The sequence below is a fragment of the Chelonoidis abingdonii genome, chromosome 1 (assembly GCF_003597395.2).
Source record: "Chelonoidis abingdonii isolate Lonesome George chromosome 1, CheloAbing_2.0, whole genome shotgun sequence".
NCBI classification, from domain to species: Eukaryota; Metazoa; Chordata; order Testudines; family Testudinidae; genus Chelonoidis; species Chelonoidis abingdonii.
In genome coordinates, this window is record NC_133769.1 from 158182919 (window position 1) to 158200855 (window position 17937).

Sequence of the window (17937 nt, forward strand, 5' to 3'; positions counted from 1 at the left end):
TCCTCCTTTCTCACCTCCGTGTTATGCTTATCTAGTTCTCTTAGTTATGTTAAGTGGCCAGTGCCAGTCTGTTCTCTGTTCCCCTCGCTGGCTTTGCTCTTTGGATTTCAATTCCAAACATGGTTATCCATTTGGGGTCTCTCTTCGTTCCGTTGCCAAGTGATATACATTCCAAATTCAACACAAATGCCCGTCGCTCCCCCCTCCCTCGCTGTCTCCCTGCTGCTCTCTCACAGTCTCTATTTTCACTCCTGGAGGGTTAGGGAGAGTGAAAGCAACAGGAGCTCTTTCCAGTCCCCTCTCTGTACTCTGTGACTGAACGCTTCGGACCTCTTTCCCTGCTCTCTCTGCTGAATGCAGTTGGGTGGGGGAAGCCATCTGGCAGGACCGTGCACCTCACCAACAGCAAAGAGAAAGATAAGCCATTTGGATTCTCCGGTGTGGGGTTTGTTTGTTTTTTTGGTACGAACAAGTTTAAAGTTATTTTTAAAATGTTGCTCTGAAGAGCGGTCCAGTGGGACCAGTGAGTTCCAGGGAGAGGAGCTGCCAGGCGGCTCCGATTACAGCTATCTGTGTAATTTTTGTCTGACAATACATTTGTAAAGCAGGGTGGCTGGGAGGGGGGGAAAGGGGAAAGATGAGCAGAAACAGCTCCCCTTGGGACCAGCTACTTTTTCAGCCCCCGTTATGCGAGGGCTGGAAGCAGAAGGTTGAGGGACCAGCCTATCAGCTGGGCAATTGCATCCTCCTCCTAGGCTACATGGGGGGAAGTGGGATCTTTGGCTCCATCTATATCTTCAGCCTTCTGGCCACTGGCTACATCTGCTATGCTCTGTGGGGCTGGCTGAATGCCTGTGGACTAGACATCTTCATCTGGAATATGCTGCTGGTCATGGCCTGCGTACTTCAGCTGGCTCACCTGGTATACCGGCTCCACAAGGACACCTTCTTGGAAGAGTTTGACCTTCTCTACAAGACCCTCTGCCAGCCCTTGCAGGTGCCCTTTGAGGTCTACAAAGAAATCGTGAAATGCTGTGAAGAGAAGGTCCTGTCACTGGCCAGAGACCAGAACTACGCTGTGGAGGGCAAGACGCCCATCAACCGCCTGTCTTTGCTGCTCTCTGGCAGGTATGCTGTTCCCTGTCCTGACAAGACATTTCCCAACCCTGGAATGTTGATCCACCTTAATATTTAGCGATAGTTTTGTAGAATTGAGCTAGCAACAATGAATGTGCCTGGTCGGCCTTCCTGGGGATATGTGGGGAGGATTTTAGTCTGTTTCCCTGCCATTTTTAAAGCAATCTTAGTGCTGATGGGAGGTGATGATTTACAGTGCTGGAGTCTGAAGGCCTCTATCAATAGAACAGGTACAATCTGGACAGTGGTAGTGAAGCTTCTTCCTTACCAGCTTGCTGGAGGAAGGCAGAGAGGCCTCTGGGATCCTGTGGTCCCTTGGGTAGCACTTACAATGGTAAGTTTTGTGACATGGGTGCCTATCTCCTAGGAACTGCTCTGAAATTCACCAGTTTGTCTCAGCCAAAAGCTTAGAAGAGAATGGTTCCATCTCTCACTCCCAGTGCCCAAAGCCAGTGGTTCACAACTGGACCATTTGGTAAGAGAAAAATCCTTTGATGATCCCACCTCATCTGGCAGCCCTCCTGTCCAAATCCATCAATGCTGCTTCATTCTGTGGGCCACCAAGAAGGGTTCCATGGACCACTGGACATCCGCAGACCTTAGTTTGAGAACCACTGCACATAACTGTATTCCTCCATCGACCTGAGTCTCTGATTAGGTAGTGTAGTGCACTGACTGTATTAATGAGGAAGGACTTTGTGAGGTTTACTTGGGCAAAGAAGTAGTTTTAGCAGCATGTCTAGTTTTCAGTTCAAAACATTAAAATATAGAAAAGCAAAAGTAGCACTATAGGTATGTCTATGCAGTAATTTAAGCCAGGGTCTGAAATGGGCTCAAACCAACCCCTCCCGCTCCCCCACCACTTTGCATCCACATTGCAAATGTGCTAACCAAGAACTCAGATCCAGGGCAGAAGAGTCTGAGCCCATAGTAAGCTGGGACCTAGGTTCTGAGCCCTATTGCTTTCGTGTGTGCACGCAGCCCCGGCTTGACTTGGGTCCTAGAAGTCCTCTGGATTTATCCCAGAGTTCCTGGCAGCAGAGGAGCAGTGCCACAGGCAGCCAGCACAGTGGTCAGAAGTGTCATTCCTGCCTGGCTGAGCACGCTCCCACTTCCTGCTCCAGTGGAGCTTGCCTGGAGCAGGGAGCAAAACCGACAGGCAGGAGGAGGCTCTTGCTCACCAGGATGTTCGGCATCATCCCTCTCCCAGCAATGCGGAGCTGGGAACTCTGTTGCTTCCCATCCTTGCAGGGTGGTGCTTGGTCCCACTCTGCTCTCTGGCCCTTGCTCTTGGGACCCTCCTCCCTGCCCTCCCTGGGGCTGTGTATACAGGGGCACTCGACAGGGTGCACTGCAAGGTGGTGACGGGGAACCAGCTCCAAAACTTCCCCACAGCCTCCTGAAGATCCCTTCTACCTGCCTCCCACAGAGTGGCAGGGGCAGAAATAAGGGATCCCAGGAGTGCTGGAGCACACTACACCCCAATCCCTGGGAGATGCATTTCACCCTCTGCAGCTGGCACCAGCCAGGCTGGGTGTGTGTGTGCGTTTTCTGCGATACCTTCATTTTATGTCAAACTTAAAAACAAACAGATAAAGATAGATGAAAAACCAACCAAACAAAAACACCTTCATTGAACAGCCCAGTTTAAAAATTCAGAATTGCAAAGTTTCATGGCAATTGTTTAACAGCCCTGGAGACTGATGTCCTAGTTATCCTCAGAGCAGGTGCCCAGGGGCATTGTCCTGCCATGGGACTCAGCCTAGAGGTGGGGAGCCCAATTCTCAGATGAGATGATAGTTCAGTATAAGGTCCTCTCAAAACTGCTGTCATTCTACTGAGACAGCCACCCAGGGAGCTGATCATGCAGTTTAGTGTGCTCCTTATGGGCATCAATAGCCCCGCCACAGTTAGGAAACAGGGTGAGCAGTAGGGTTTTCCCACAGTGAGCCCCATTCCTAGGGCTAGAGTGTCACCATGTGGGAGATGCTAGGCACTTTACTTTGATTCAGGTCTGTGCATTGCAGGATGGATGCCAGAGCCCTAAGTTTGAGGCTGAGTCAGAAAATTCACAACCTAGGGTTAAAATGCAATGTAGACACTTAAGCCCAGGGTTCCCTGACACTAGGCTTACATTGCTGTGTAGCTATAGCCTATGTTACCTCCCACTGCCAGCCACTCTGCAGCAACACAAAATGAAACAGATCAAGTGAAAGGAAAGAATCAATGGGAGCCACTTTTAGTTCCAAGAATGGTCTGCCAGAATCCCCTGGTGAGGTAGTGAGCTTGGCTGGGGTGGGCTGAGAACATTGCTTGACATTCCAGCTGTCTGTAACTCACCAGATCATTTATCTGGTGCTGCAGTCTCAACTCCTGTCCTGCTGCTCTGATAAGGATTTCAGGACTTGCAAAGAGTTCAGGGCCAATTTCTTTCTTTCTTTGTTCACTACACTAAGCCCACATACAATCAAACTGTTCACAAATCTTTCCATGATTTCCTCTTACTAGACAGGTGTGTGTGTGGGGGAAGAGCTGTTCTTCCTTCTCCTCCTGTTTGTCACCTTCCTCCATCATCTTGGGTGGAATTGCAGAGCATAGCAGGCTCATCAGACAACAAATATAATATTTAGTATTCTACACTTAGCTAAGACCTTTCATTTGGGGATCTCAAAGCACATCACAAACAGTGATTGTTAAAGCTTCCATAAGTTGCTTGGCTCATCGAACAGACCTAACCTAATCACTGTGGACTCAGAGGATGCCTTATGCTATGGAGCTTGTTGTTCATAGTCTGAGCTGTGTGTCAAAATACTAGCACTTGTACAGCTCTTTATATTTTTACTTGCTTTGTAAACTTTTACACCCTGTCCCATTGTGAGGTATTTATGTAACGTCTCCCCCATTTTACACAGGAAACTGAGACCTAGAGTGGCAAAACTCTAGTTCATATAGGGGGAGGTCTGCGGTGGCTGAGCCGTGACTAGAAGCCAGGAATCCTAATTCCCAGGGCTTTGCTCAGACCATGTCTCCCATTTTAACTGCGGAAGGGTTCTGGTTTAAGGTTACGCTAAGGGGGGATTGGGGTGTGGTAGATAACGTGCTCCCTTTGAATAAGGAAAAAGTCAGTGACTAAGGCCCATATGCTCCTTCCCCCTGCCCTGCTTGCAGCCTTTTGCTGCGCAAAGTGAAGGGGAGCCAATCCACAGAGAAAATGCAGTGGGAGAAAGTGGCTAAGTGAGGGTACTGCCAAATATCTGTCCCCCTGCCAACAATCTGCATCCAGCAGCCTGCTTCAAAACTGTAGCTAACCTACTGGTAAAGTCAGTGGAGAGTTAATACTGTCTTACCTCCCACTGAGTGCTCTGTGACTCCCCTTCATGGGGTCAGAGTGCTGCTGAAGGAAGTTAGCTAATTACATCAGAGCTATTGGTCCTGCAATACTGCCATGGATGTGGGAGTAGCATGGAGGGTGAGTCTCAGCCCAGGTGCATGTGCTTTACATGTCTTGGGCTGGACCTCCAGTTCCCTCTTCTGGCCTTCTCATGACAGACCTTTCTATCCCTGCAGGCTGTGGGGATGGGCAGGAGAATGGGGGAAAGGCTGCAATGGAGCATTACTGTGCTCCACTCTGCATGCTATTGTACAGAAAGGGAATGCAGGGACCTTGACTATTTCATTATTGTGCAGGCTATTTCAGGGTACCACACTAGCAATAGTCTACAAGCAGCAAGAGGGGAACCTCAGAAGTACAGAGTTCAGATCAGAAAGCTCAGATAATAGTTTGCCCTTCTCTGTCTCCTTCAATCTCAAGAGCTCCAACTACTTTACAAACATGAATGAACTGAACCTCCCAGCTACCCTGGGAGACAGCAGAATCAGTATGGCCATTGTACAGATGGGAAAACTGAGGCATAGAGAAGGGAAGAGACTTGCCCCAGCACACACAAGTCAATGGCAGAGCCAGGAACAAAACCTAGGTCTCCAAACTCCAAATCCTGTGCCTTAACTGCAAGACCTGGCTTTCTCCCTTTTGGAGGTTTGACCCAGCACTGGTCACAAGTTTGACCTTAACTTAGTTAGGCAGCTGGAGTGGCAATAAGGGAGAGGGGTACAGGAAAGCAGTGAGGCCAAAAGAAATTGAATGATAGTGGGCTGCAAAGTATTAATTTGCTGAATGATATGGATGCTGCAACATCCTATATGATTTTGGGCTTTATAAATAGAGGCATCATGCCATGGAGCATGGCAGCAGAGATCCTTCTTATACGGCCCTGATGGAACTACACCTGGGTTTAGTTTTGGGTGTTGGTGTAGGAAAGATGTGGATAAGTTGAAAGGAGTTGAGGAAAGGGCAACAAAAATGGTCTGTGGGCTGGAAGGAGCGGTGAAAAGAAATTGGTATGAAGAGTTTGTCCTGATGATGGCTAAGGGGCAATCATACTAACCATCTCCAAATAGCTGAAGAGGAGAAACCCCCAGGAGAGGAGGAATGGTTTAGAATGGGCCAAAGGAGTAATGTGATGACATTAAGAGAGGGAAAATGTTGGCTGAGTGTCAGGAAAGACATACTAGCAGTGAGATCTATGATATTAGCCTATTAACAATTTCCCAAGAGAAGGGATAGAAGCTTCATTAACTGGAACATTTGTAACTAGACTGGAGAAGACACCAGACAGATATACTCTAGGGAACAATCCTGCACTGACAATGGGATGGAATACATGTTGCTTCTTTGAGCAGATTCTGTACAGGTTACGCTGATTCACCCACCAGCCCTTTTCTGGCCTAAGCCCGTCGTTCTCCTGTTCTCTGTCTAGGGTCAGAGTGAGCCAGGATGGACAGTTCCTGCACTATGTCTTCCCCTACCAGTTCCTGGACTCCCCAGAGTGGGAGTCACTGCGACCTTCTGAGGAGGGAACGTTCCAGGTAACTCAGCGCAATCACCTGACAGCTCTACTGCTAAGACTTGGGCTTTACTGCTTTGTACATGTGCAGGAGAGAGTGGAGAGGAGGAAGATGGAAGATAATGAAGAGAGCCAGAGAAGCGTTGTTAATCCTCAGGCTTTGAGCTCTCAGCAGGTCATGCGGCTGGGGACACAGCATGTTAGACTAGATCAGGAGTTCTCAAACTGGGGGTTGGGACCCCTCAGGGGGTTGCTGTCATAGCTTCCTACTCAGATTTGAACCTTAGCATTGATAACCTGAGAAGCTAGCATGAACCCCTCTAAGCTTAATTACCAGCTTAGATTTGATATCGCTACCACCAGCCAAGAATTTCCAGTGTCTTGGCTCACTCTGGTCTCCCCAAAACCTTCCCTGGGGGACCCCAAGACTCAGAGGCTCTGAGTCTTACCACAAAGGGAAATAAACCATTCCCCCCACCTCTCTCCCACCCAGAATTTCCTCTCTGGGCTAACCTGAGAGTTACTGATGCAACCTCTTTACATCACAATACCAAGAAGCATGTCTCCTCTCTTCCACAAAGAGACAAACCCAAAGACAAGGAAACAGAAAAGATTCTATCTCTCTTCCCCCTTAGCTTCTTCCCGCCCTGGGACACTAGGAGAGTTAAACACAGAGAGCAGTTTTTCCCCTCCCCCCTGTCTTTCCTTTCTCCCACCAATTTCCTGGTGGGTCAACTAGAAACAAAAAATCAACAGGTCTTAAAAAGCAAAACTTTTAATAAAAAAAGAAAGAAAGAATAGAATAACAGTTCTCTGTAATCTAGATGGTAAGATACAGGGTTTTCAACTTATAGAAAATGAATAAACAATAGAAAAGGGATAAACAGCCTTACCCAAAAACAATACAATTTAAAGTACTTATAGCCAAATACACATAAAGACTCCACCAGCCAGATACACAGATGCAAATACAGCAAAACAATTTAAAAGACTATACTTTTGCTAACTTTGTACTTACAACTGGGAAACAGAAGATTAGAAGGACTGGAAATAGACCCTCTCATAGCTGAGAGAGCACAGAACAGACAAAGACCCAAGACCAAGAAAAAACCCACAAATTCCCTCCCTTAAGCTTTGAAAAATCCGGTTTCCTGATTGGTCCTCTTGTCAGGTGTTTGGTTCCCTTTGTTAACCCTTTACAGGTAAAGAAACATTAACCCTTAGCTATCTGTTTATGACAGTTGCGAGGTTATTACATGGGTGGTCACGAGCTGTCAGTGTCCACTCCAAATCCCGCTTTGCCTCCAACATTTATAATGGTGTTAAATATATAAACAAGCGTTTTTAATTTATAAGCGGGGGCGGGGGGCACACTCAGAGGCTTGCTATGTGAAAGGGGTCACCAATACAAAAGTTTGAGAACCACTGGACTAGATGGATCACTGTTTTGCTTCCATTATGGCGATTTTTAATACCAGCATTAATGTGTTACACAATGAGAGGGGAAACCTCACAAGAACTGCAGATCTGTGTGCTGCTGCTGTGGGAAAGGATGACAGTGACAGGAAAGACTTAAATACCTGATTTTTCAAAGATCTGAGTTTTTGATGATGATAGTGATGATTCTCAGGCAGGGAAGCTGTGGGAGGGGAAGTGGGGAGAGAGAAAGGGGATGTTTTATATTCAGATCTAGTTACTGTACCTTCAAATTGCAAAAACCCTCCTTAAGGAATGGGGGATTCTCCTGGGACTGAATCACTCATTGTTATTTGTAGCAATTAAACGTATTGATTTTTGTTTTCATCTGTGTATCCCATCAACACCATCGAATCAAGTCCCTCCCATTCTGCAGGAAGGTTATTAAGTGGATGGACAGATTCATCTCTCTGCAGTCGGATGTAGGCTGATTCCAATCAGTAGATGAATGGCCAGAACCTAGAATATGCCAGAGAGGACATGTCCGATGTGATTTTACTAATTACCTGGGAGTGTAATCAAGGTCAGCAGAGAGTAATGCCTCTCCACAGAGAGGGACAAATTCAGACCTGTGGCAAATGAGTGCCGCTCTACTGAAGTCAGCTTCCTGCTGAGGTCAGACCTGAATGTGGTTCACATGCTGTGAGTGAGCGAGTTGTTAAAGCTACTTTGAAAAATGAATCTGATAAACCGATGGTTGGTATATTGCACGAGGAGTCCTTCCATATTATTGCTGAGCTTCTGATTACAGTAGCAGCTTACCGGTAATTCTTAGCACAGCATGTGTGAGCTGAGCAGGGGGACAGTGGCCATGCCGTCCCCTATAAGTGCGGCGTCCCACTCAGAGTGGCAAAGACAGGTCTGATGACATTAGTCCTGGAAAGCTGCCTGTGGTGCTTTCTGGTCTGAAAAGTTAATTGGACAATGTCTGGGGAAGGGTTTATTTTTTGCTTAGCCAGCGCCACATACCTCAACATGCAGTTTTTGAATCCATTTAACCCGTCAGTCCCTCCTCTCTGAATCTCAGCTCAGTCCCATGGTGTGAATCACTCTGTAACTCCCCAGACGACCCAATCCCATTTCTCCAGATATAGTTGATTGCTCCAAAAACATTTTGGATAAAAGCAGACATTTCTATTTGGGGGTCTTCCTTGAGGGGAGGGAGGGGGAATTTCCTTACCTAAGTTCCCCCTCCACTGTTGGGCTCAATTGTTTCAATTTGGTGCGGAATGGAAAATGACAGAAGATTAATTAGCTGTGACAGGATCTGGTTGCCGCCTGGATTCTGACCTGGATTTGTCTTCTACTCAGAGAGCAGCTGGCTCGCAGTCTGAACTGGATCAGGTTTCATAGTTACAGTATTTACCCTGAACGTTGACCTATGGGGCAGTGAGAGAGTGAGAGAGAGATTGTGAGTAAGTCTGTCTGCCTGCCCTGTAAGGACTTCGGGGTTGAGGGGGTGGTTGTTACTCTATTTTACTTCATGCATTGTCAGAGAAAGAGGTGCTGGTTCAAGAGGGATTCAACTGATTGCTAGGAAAATGAGGCTTTATCCCTTTAAGTTTCAGCATGATTCTGACTCACTCACAGCCCATCTCAGGGAAGTTCTCATATTCTAAATCCTATATTTCATAAGGCAGCTGCTTGCATGGCAGTGGCATTAAATATCAAACCCAAGGACGCACACTGCAGCTCAGCCTTGTTTGGCTTCCCAGCAGCCCCTGCCATGGTTCCTGGCCAAGGAGACCCTTGCGTATGCAGCACACAGGGAGGCCCCAGGATATTTTGCCCCAGCTGTAACACTTGTTCACATAGCTGTGTCTCAGTTACACTTTGATGTGCCACACTTTGCTCCAGCCTAAGAGGGCTTCGTCCTTTGACATGTTTCCCCATTCCGCAGCCTGAAAAAGTACCTGTTTTCCCCTGGGCAAGATTTTAAAAACCCCCAAACTTTCTGCAACAACAACCAAGTTAAACCCCTAATGTTCTGGCCAACTTCCAACTCAGATAATTTTACTCTGCTTCCTGCAGTACCCCCCACAGTATCAAATGCATTCGCTAGCCTTTCTCCCTCGCAGTGCACTGTTAAACAGCTCTTGTGTTCTACCTCAGAGGTGGTGGCCTGAAGGGTATCCAATGGAATGAGTTGAGAGACCCCATTGTCTAAAACAATCTAGCAAACTTGAATGCAGCCTGCAGCACCTGCCTTCCCTCAAGCTGGTGACAGGTGGTGTTGCCTTCCAAAAGAAAGCTTTGTTTGATTTTCCATTTCCCAGCCACTCTGAAACCACGCACACCTGCATCCAGCCAACGAGTGAGGGGAAGCCCATTACAATGCTGTGCAAGGGCAATACGGAGCCACTGGTTTTTATATGTAGCTCTCCCCCTTGAAACCAATCATTCTCCCCAGTGGTAATGGTTCTGCAGAACAGTAAGGCTCACAATGCCACCTGCGCTACCCTAGGCTTTTCAGTGGCATTGCACAGGTACAAATGGGGCATAATTTGAAGATGAGAGGGTGGCAGGGTTGGCTCTGCAAGTGGAATTCACTCAACGGTTGTGTTAATGATGCACAGGAAGGAGCAGACTGCAGCTCCCTCTCTCTGGACCGTACTGGCTCTGCATGGAGAAAACAGGCTTGAAAAGCAATAAAAGCCCTCTTTAGTTTGTAAACTCAGCAGTGCCTACTCTCCTACACACGGGGAGCAGCTCTGAGGTGGAAAAGAGACCACGGTTCCTTTTCAGAGTAGAACCACACTTTAAAGTGATGGAACCACAGTCTTCTCATCAGTGTGGCTTATTGTGCTCATTTCCCCGCTCCTTCCCATGCAGGTCACGTTGACAGCAGAGACGGACTGCAGTTATATTACCTGGCCAAGGAGGAAGCTCTACCTCCTCTTGGCAAAAGATCGCTATGTCGCCCGCCTCTTCTCAGCCTTCCTCGGCTACGACATCTCGGAGAAACTGTACGCCCTCAACGATAAGCTGTTCGCTAAGTTCGGCCTGCGCTTTGACATCCGCTTACCCAGCCTCCACCACGTCCTGGGACCTGCCTCCTCAGAGGCTGAGGTGGAGAAGGAGCTGGATGAGTGGGAGGAGCGGGCTGTGCCCCATCCTCCGATGTCTACCTTTGTCCAGACAGCTGCCTCAGTCCCTCCTCCTCCTTCTTCTGCCCGCCCCAAGATGCCCCGGCCTGACAGTGCCCTGCTGGGTGAGGACTCTACCAGTCTTGTGTTGGAAGATTTTGCTGAGTTGTCAGGGTCTTTTATGGACTATGTAAGCGAAGGGGAATATATGAAGTGAGGGCACTTCTAACGTGGGCACACGTCACCCTGTGTGGGATCCCCATGTAAGTACTCGCTTGCCTGCGGAAGGAAACACTTCCCTCTGTGCCTGGGCCTTGGAGGCAATGGCTAATGGGACTGGCTGTGCAAAGCTTAGCACTAACTCTGCCTAGGGGAGGGGAGGGCTAAAGCATCTCAATCCTTGGCCAGTTCGCTAATGCTTTGATTCCTTGCAAACTTGGCAAATGGCATGAATCCTGGCAGCCTCTGCTCAGTCTTTAGGGATTGGGCACCGTGTAAACAGGCACCCAATTGCTAAGTAGGAATAAAGAAAGGTGACCTGCCTGTGTCATTAATTCCCACTGGGTAGCTTCCTATCAAAGTTAACTTCGTCAGCAAGATATTGGTCCATGTAAAGCTGAGCTTTGGGGCATGAGGGGAATCCCAGTTTCAGGGAAATCACCCAATGATCTTGTTACTTACCAAAATAAATCAGCTGAGGTAATGCTGCCATGCCAGTAAAGGCTGCAAAGACTGTTGTGAAATTTCCACACTACAGCATTCTCAGGACACTTCCTCATCAGAATCTCATGAGATGTGCTGTGTCGGATGTATTTCCCCCGAGAAGGTTCATAACAGAATCTTCCTGAAGAACCTGGTTTAAAGGTCTGACTCCAGGCTCTGGTAGCCTCAGTTTACCATAACATTATACAACCAGGGTATAGTATCCCTAGATCTGAGAGAATCTTAGGTCAAGCAGAGCATCTTGGGAGGAGGGTACGTGACACTGAATAATGGTGTAAAGCTGAGGCAGAATGGAGACACAACAAGGAGAGACACCTATAAGGAATTTGAAAGGTGTCAAGTCATTTTCCTTGGTACCCAAGCAGGTGGCCTGGAACAAAACAACAGGGCAGAAAATAAACAGATTTTCTGACTCTGTCAGGGCCATAAAGAATGCAGAGGAGAGTGAGGTATGAATGCTTTTGAATTAAAGGGAGCTTGGGAAATTTCAGGGAATGCAAACACCAGCTTTCTCTGTGGGGTTTCTTGAATTCTCTGTGGCTCCCAGAAAGCACATAAGGCCAGATTGTGCCCTCAGTCACAAAAGATCAACTCCAGTGAATTCAGTAAGATTCAGGACTTTGGTGGGATTGCATGAGTGTCACCACTGGCAAGCTTTGGCCCAGCATGCCTGATTTCGTCCTCACACTGCCTTACCCGGTGTTACTCGGTTGACTTCAGTGAGGTTATTCCTGACGTACACTGATGTCAGTGAGGACAGGCTAAGTCCAGACACCAGGGCACCAGACAAATGCATGGCAGGTAGAGAACTGAAACATTTCTATCTATAGGGTAGGGCTGCGCACCTAGATGAATTAAAGAAATGTCAGCTCAGGCTTTGGAATAGAGAGACTGACAGCTCACAAGAAATGCTTGTGGTTGATTCTGTCCCTTGCCCTGTACCCTGAATTGTCATCCTAGTGACATATAGGTGCTGTAAAGGTGCCACAGCCAGTGGAGCGGAGAATCCCCTATGCATGAGCAGTGTAAGGTCAACCCCATGCTGTCCTTCTCGCAGCCCCAGCCACGGGCCATGCTGTGAGTGAGGAGCAGGGTGGTCTATTGCACCATGGAGACTCTGGGCTGCTTCAAGCTGTAGGACAGGCCACAGGTGATCTGGATAAGGCTGCTGTAAATTGGAACAGCCCGAGGGCTGCTCTAATTTACGCTAGGGGCTGCACCATGCCCCAGATGGCACAAGATTTGAGGGGAACAAGGATGGTTCAAAGCCACCTTTGCACCTGCTCTCCCTGGGCTGTTCTGCCTGTGAGGCACAGCAGAGAATCTGCCCCCTTGTTTTTACCTAGACTCAACTCAGCCAGATTGAAAGGGTTTGGCCCAGGCTCCCATGTTCCAATAGCCATTATTTTAAAACATTCCTGGGTTGGCTGAGAGGAGATGAGTGTGGTGGCCGAATGTTATGGATTCCCCTCTGCATGAGTCTCATTACAGGAATGCACTGGGCTTCCCTGCCTCACTACCGCCACTGGTGCATGGGAGTAACACGCTGTCTTCCTAAGCTCCTTCCTCACACCCATTCCTCACTCTGCAAAGGAAGAATTGCTGGGGTCTGGTCAGGCTAAAGGAAGCTGGGAGAGATTTGTCAACAAAAAAAGGATGCTGGAATAATTGGTTCTGGAAATTCTGAGCCAAAGGGTCAAGGGTTAAATTCCCAGCTGCGGGACATGTAGCCCCTTGCTGAATGGTGATTCCAGCCACTGCACTGCGGTAGCTATCCTTTGGTTTCCTGTGCCCAGTAACTAAGGGTACACCTACACCCCTAGGCGACATGTGGGAGGGGCATGCGGGATCAAGTGCCCCTCCCCCCATTTCTGCTTGGCCTGCCAGGTGGGGAGAGAGAGGGGCTCTGTCCTTCTCTCGCTGCACCTGCCCCCAGCATGTTCAGCCCCTGTCCCTGGCAGCTGGGCCTGGGCAGGGGGCGACCTGCTGCTGCCGCCGTCTCCCCACCCAGGCTCTTTCAGGCAGCTGCTGTGCTGCACAGAGGCAGTGACTGGATAGGGTTGCCAACTTTCTACTCACACAAAACCTTATCCTGCCCCTTCCCCTCCTTCGAGGCCCTGCCTCCAAATCACTTCATTCCCCATCCCTCTGTCACTCACTCTCCCCACCCTCACTCACTCGCTCATTTTCACCGGACTGACTCAGGGAGTTGGGGTGCGGAACGGGGCTCCAGCTTGGGGTGCGGGCTCTGGGGTGGGGCCAGAAATGAGTTCACGGTGTGGGAGAGGGCTCCAGGCTGGGCCAGGTGTTGGGGTGTGGGAGGTGTGAGGGCTCTGACTGGGGGTGCAGGCTCTGGGGTGGAGCTGGGGATGAGGGGCTTGGGATGCAGGAGGGTGCTCTGGACTGGGACCGAGGGGATTAGAGCATGGGAGGGGGCTCAGGGCTAGGGCAGGAGGTTGAGGTGCAAGAGGGCATCAGGGTTGCAGGGTCTGGGTGGTGCTTATGTCAAGCAGCTCCTGGAAGCAGCAGCATGTTCCCCCTCTGGTTCCTATGCGGAGGTGCAGCCTGGCGGCTCTGCACGCTGCCCCATCTGCAGGCACCACCCCTGCAGCTCCCATTAGCCATGGTTCCTGGCCAATGGGAGCTGCGGAGCCAGTGCTTGGGGTGGGGGCAGCTTGCAGAGCCCCCGGGGACATCCTTCCATCTAGGAGCCAGAGGGAGATACCGGCAGCTTCCCGGGAGTTGTGCAGAGCCGGGTAGGGAGCCTGCCTTAGTCCCACTGCACTGACCGGACTTTTAACAGCCCAGTCAGTGGTGCTGAGCAGAGCCACCTGAGTCCCTTTTCAACTGGGTTTTCCGGTCAAAAACTGGACACCTGGCAACCCTAGACCCAGAGCAGCCAGATTCAGCCATGTGAGAAGCAGCTCCCTCCCATTTTCCGCCCGGGACTGGCTTCCAGGGAGAGTGACCGAGCATGCCAAAGGGAGGCACAGCGGGAGAAGGACAGAGCCCCCGCTTCCCCCACAGGTAACTCTGGAAGGGCAGGGAGAGTGCAGCGGTCCCAGGCTGGGCACAGGGCTGGGGGGTTGTTGGGCAGAGGAGATGTGGGACAGTCATGTGTCCTCCTCTTTAGTATGGGGAGGCACGAGTGGTCTATGCCTTCACTGCAGCTGGGGGTGAAATTTCCAGCTTGCGTAGACATACCTGCACTAGGCTTGATTGAGCTAGGGTGCTGAAAATAGAATGGTAGCCATGGTGGCATGGGCTAGCTGCCACAAGTGTGTACCTGCCATCTCAATGGGATCGTACATGCTGCAGCCCCCACTGCCACAGCTACGCTGCTGGTTTTAGCACACTAGCTCAGTTGAAGCCAGCTTCTGTATGTCTGCTCAAGCTGGAAATTATTCCTCCAACTGCAGTGTAGCCACATCCCCAGCATGCTGATCACTGCACTCCAGTGCCCGGCAACTGTGCTCTGGTAGCAATAAATGCACTCCAAGGGCCAGGCGCTGCCTTCCAGTGCTCAGTCTCTGTACTCCGAAGGCCACTCACTGCATTCTGTCACTGCCATCCAGTAGCCAGTCATTGTCCTTCAGTGCTAGTCCTGGTATTGTAGTGCTATTCACTGTACTCCAGTGCAAGCCACTCTGCTCCAATGGTGATGGTACAGTGTCTTAGTTGAAGCATGAAAATGAAATGAACCTCGGAGACCAGATGGCTGCTTTTATTTACAGAAGATGTGTGTGTTGGGGTGGGGAGGTTATTCTGGATCAATTTCCTTACTCATTTTCAAAAACCACATGAGAACAACAAAGACTTTATCTGCAGGACTTAAATCTTCCTGTTTTCCAACCTTACCTTGAATTTATGAGCTAAATGCCCATCCTTTGCCTTCCACACAATCCCGTGTATCTCCAGTGTTGAAAAGGGGCTTTGTGGGTGCTCATTTTTACTTCTTTTATGTGGGATAAAGATGACCTGCAAAGACTTTGTCAAAAACCATCAACCAACCAGGGGCGGCTCTAAGCATTTTGCTGCCCCAAGCATGGCAGGCAGGCTGCCTTCGGCGGCTTGCCTGCAGGAGATCCACCAAGGCCGCGGGACCAGCGGACCCTCCACAGGCAAGCTGCCGAAGGCAGCCTGCGCCTGCGGGAGGTCCATAGAAGGCAGCCTGCGCCTGCGGGAGGTCCACCGAAGCCGTGGGACCAGCAGACCCTCCGCAGGCAAGCCGCCGAAGGCAGCCTGCCTGCCGCCCTCGCAGCGACCAGCAGAGTGCCCCTAGTGGCTTGCCGCCCCAAGCACGTACTTGGCATGCTGGTGCCTGGAGCCACCCCTGCAACCAACAAGGCAACAACAAGTTCCAAACTCAAACCAAGTTTACTCCCTTTGCTTGTTTTTTTAGCTTAGAAATTTCAGGAATGGCAGGTCTGGTAGTCCCTGTTTTTGTCGAAGGACACTTTAGAGGATGTGGATTTGGAGCTTTCTCAGTCCTTGTTAACGAGCCAGGAATGGTGAATTTTTCACATAAGGGCTTTACTTTTAACTGTCAGGCATTTGAATTAAATAAGTGTAAACTGAAATAAATGAAAATCAAAGTTTTGAACAGTCTAAATGACAAGCACTTCATCTTTCATTCAGGTTTCGCTTGTCTGTTACCCTCATGGCAGAATGCAATCAGTTCTCCAGTCATCCATAGAGTATTCTGGGATAACCAAGGTTTTGTTAGTGTAGGGTTGCTCATGAAAACTGGGGCTATGCACACTGGTTTGTTGTTGTGTCACTATGAATGACACAGATTTTACAAACTGATTTTAGAGGGAAAACAGTAAGGTGCCCTGTGGGCCCCACCAGGCCACACCATCTCCTGGGTGAGTTTGGCAAATGGATAAGATCTGTGGCTGTAATAGTAATAGCCTCTTTTTCCCCCCTTTTCCTCCCACAGCTTCTGGAAGCCTTACCCGGAGTTACCCCTGTGCCCTCTTCAAAGGACGAGCCCCTCTGGCTCCCACCCAGACCCCAGAACTCTAGGGCACAACAGCCGGGTTTGATCAGGAAGACTCATGCATGAGTGTATGCTCACCCACCTCTAACCAGAAAGACACTCATTAACATGTCCACACAACGCTCCTGCAAGCACATGAAGTATCTGCATGAGACTGAAGTGTGATGGCTGGACACCTTCCACACCACATTCTGTTCACCTACAGTGGCACAAGGGATGTCTGAGTGTTCCCTTTTGTATTCTGGTCTTTCACTCCCATAGTCTGTTAACAGCTCCATTAAACGTGCTGGAAACACAGCAGTATTAGCCTGTCCAGGGAGTCTTTCGATTTGAGGGCACCAGTTAAAGAGAATGTTGATTCATTAGGGTTCAGTGACTTGGAGGGGAGAAGCTGATGTTCAGAGGATTTCACATGAGCTCTAGACATAGGAAAATGGGTCTATAGAAAGGCTAAGAGTTTCAGTATTTGTGTATACAGGGAGGTGGGGTGGAGTGAGGTATGGGACTTGTGCTAGTGATGTACATGGCATCCATTCCTATCAGGTTTAAAATTCCATGTTCAGGATTTAACACTTTTCATTTATGATACCACAGCTAAGTAATGAAGTATGTACCAGTTTCTGATGTTGGGAAGAGATTCCCTGGGTCTTTTGGTCAATCCACTTGGAATAAGGAGGATGAGAAGAACCAGGACTGAATTTCTGTGCTCTCTTGGGATGGATTCTGGGTCTAGCCTTGGTAAAGGGAAGGACTTAACCTGGATTTCTGTGTCCCTCTGGAAGGAATATGGGTACATCTCTTTGGAAGGAGAAGAAGCTGAAATGGATTTTTGTGGACTCTGGGTGTCTCCACTCAGATGAAAATGAAGTGAAGGAACAGTCAGGTCTCACCCCTCACAAAAGGATCTGGGAGATCAGGATAAGGAAGCAGGGAAGATGCAATATTTTAGTTAAAAACAATATGGAGATGGTAGGCAACTCACAAATATAGCAGTGACAATATTTCTACTGCAAGCTCACCCAGTGGTTTCATCCATGGGGGCTTGCATGGTGTGATAATAGTCACCAGGGGCCCCTTCTGGCCTTTTTACTTCCTTTAGTTTGGTGCCAAGGGGCCACATGGCAGGCATAAGGCCCCCTATGCCCAGATACAGAGGCGGTTCCACCAGCTCCATGCTTTTCCCATGGCAGCCCCAAGTGCAGGAGGTGTTCTGGTGTGGGCCGGGGGCATGGCTAGGGCATGCTCCTGCAAAGCTCTATAAGTGTCATTGAAGCACGGACACAAGTAGCCAGTACCTGGTCTGTGGCAGCCCCTGCAGCACAAACTGCCTCCTCTTTGTTACTCTGCCACAGGAGAATCAGATTCCAGCATCCTCTATCACACCCTGCTGCGTTGTTGCCCCAGACAGACGTCTCTCTAGCTATTCACTGCGTCTGCTTCTCTCTGACCCAGTCATCCTCCAGTGCAGAGCTGTTGCCTTCCCCTTAGCAAAGGAGTGGAAGTCTGTTCAGTGCCATTAAACAACACAGCAAGGTAGCCACCACCCCCTGAGCTGTCGGGTAGACCCTGAGGTAGCTGTTAATACATATTGCTACTCTGAGGTATCCAT

General features: G+C 49.3%; 1 protein-coding gene across 3 annotated transcripts; it reads left to right on the forward strand.

The window, feature by feature from the left end:
- The first annotated feature begins 302 nt into the window (after positions 1–302).
- Positions 303–16625, forward strand: POPDC2 (popeye domain cAMP effector 2). Of its 3 annotated transcripts, none has more exons than XM_032799927.2 (4): positions 303–1128; positions 5955–6063; positions 10350–10816; positions 16279–16625. In XM_032799927.2, exons 1-4 carry the CDS (start codon positions 638–640, stop codon positions 16352–16354), a joined length of 1143 nt encoding a protein of 380 aa, XP_032655818.1. In that variant the 5' UTR covers positions 303–637; the 3' UTR covers positions 16355–16625. The 3 variants fall into 3 exon arrangements, with proteins under 3 accessions (XP_032655818.1, XP_032655817.1, XP_032655816.1); XM_032799926.2 differs by having other exon boundaries at positions 10350–10728; positions 16269–16625; XM_032799925.2 differs by having other exon boundaries at positions 10350–10866; positions 16269–16357.
- The last annotated feature ends 1312 nt before the right edge of the window (positions 16626–17937 follow it).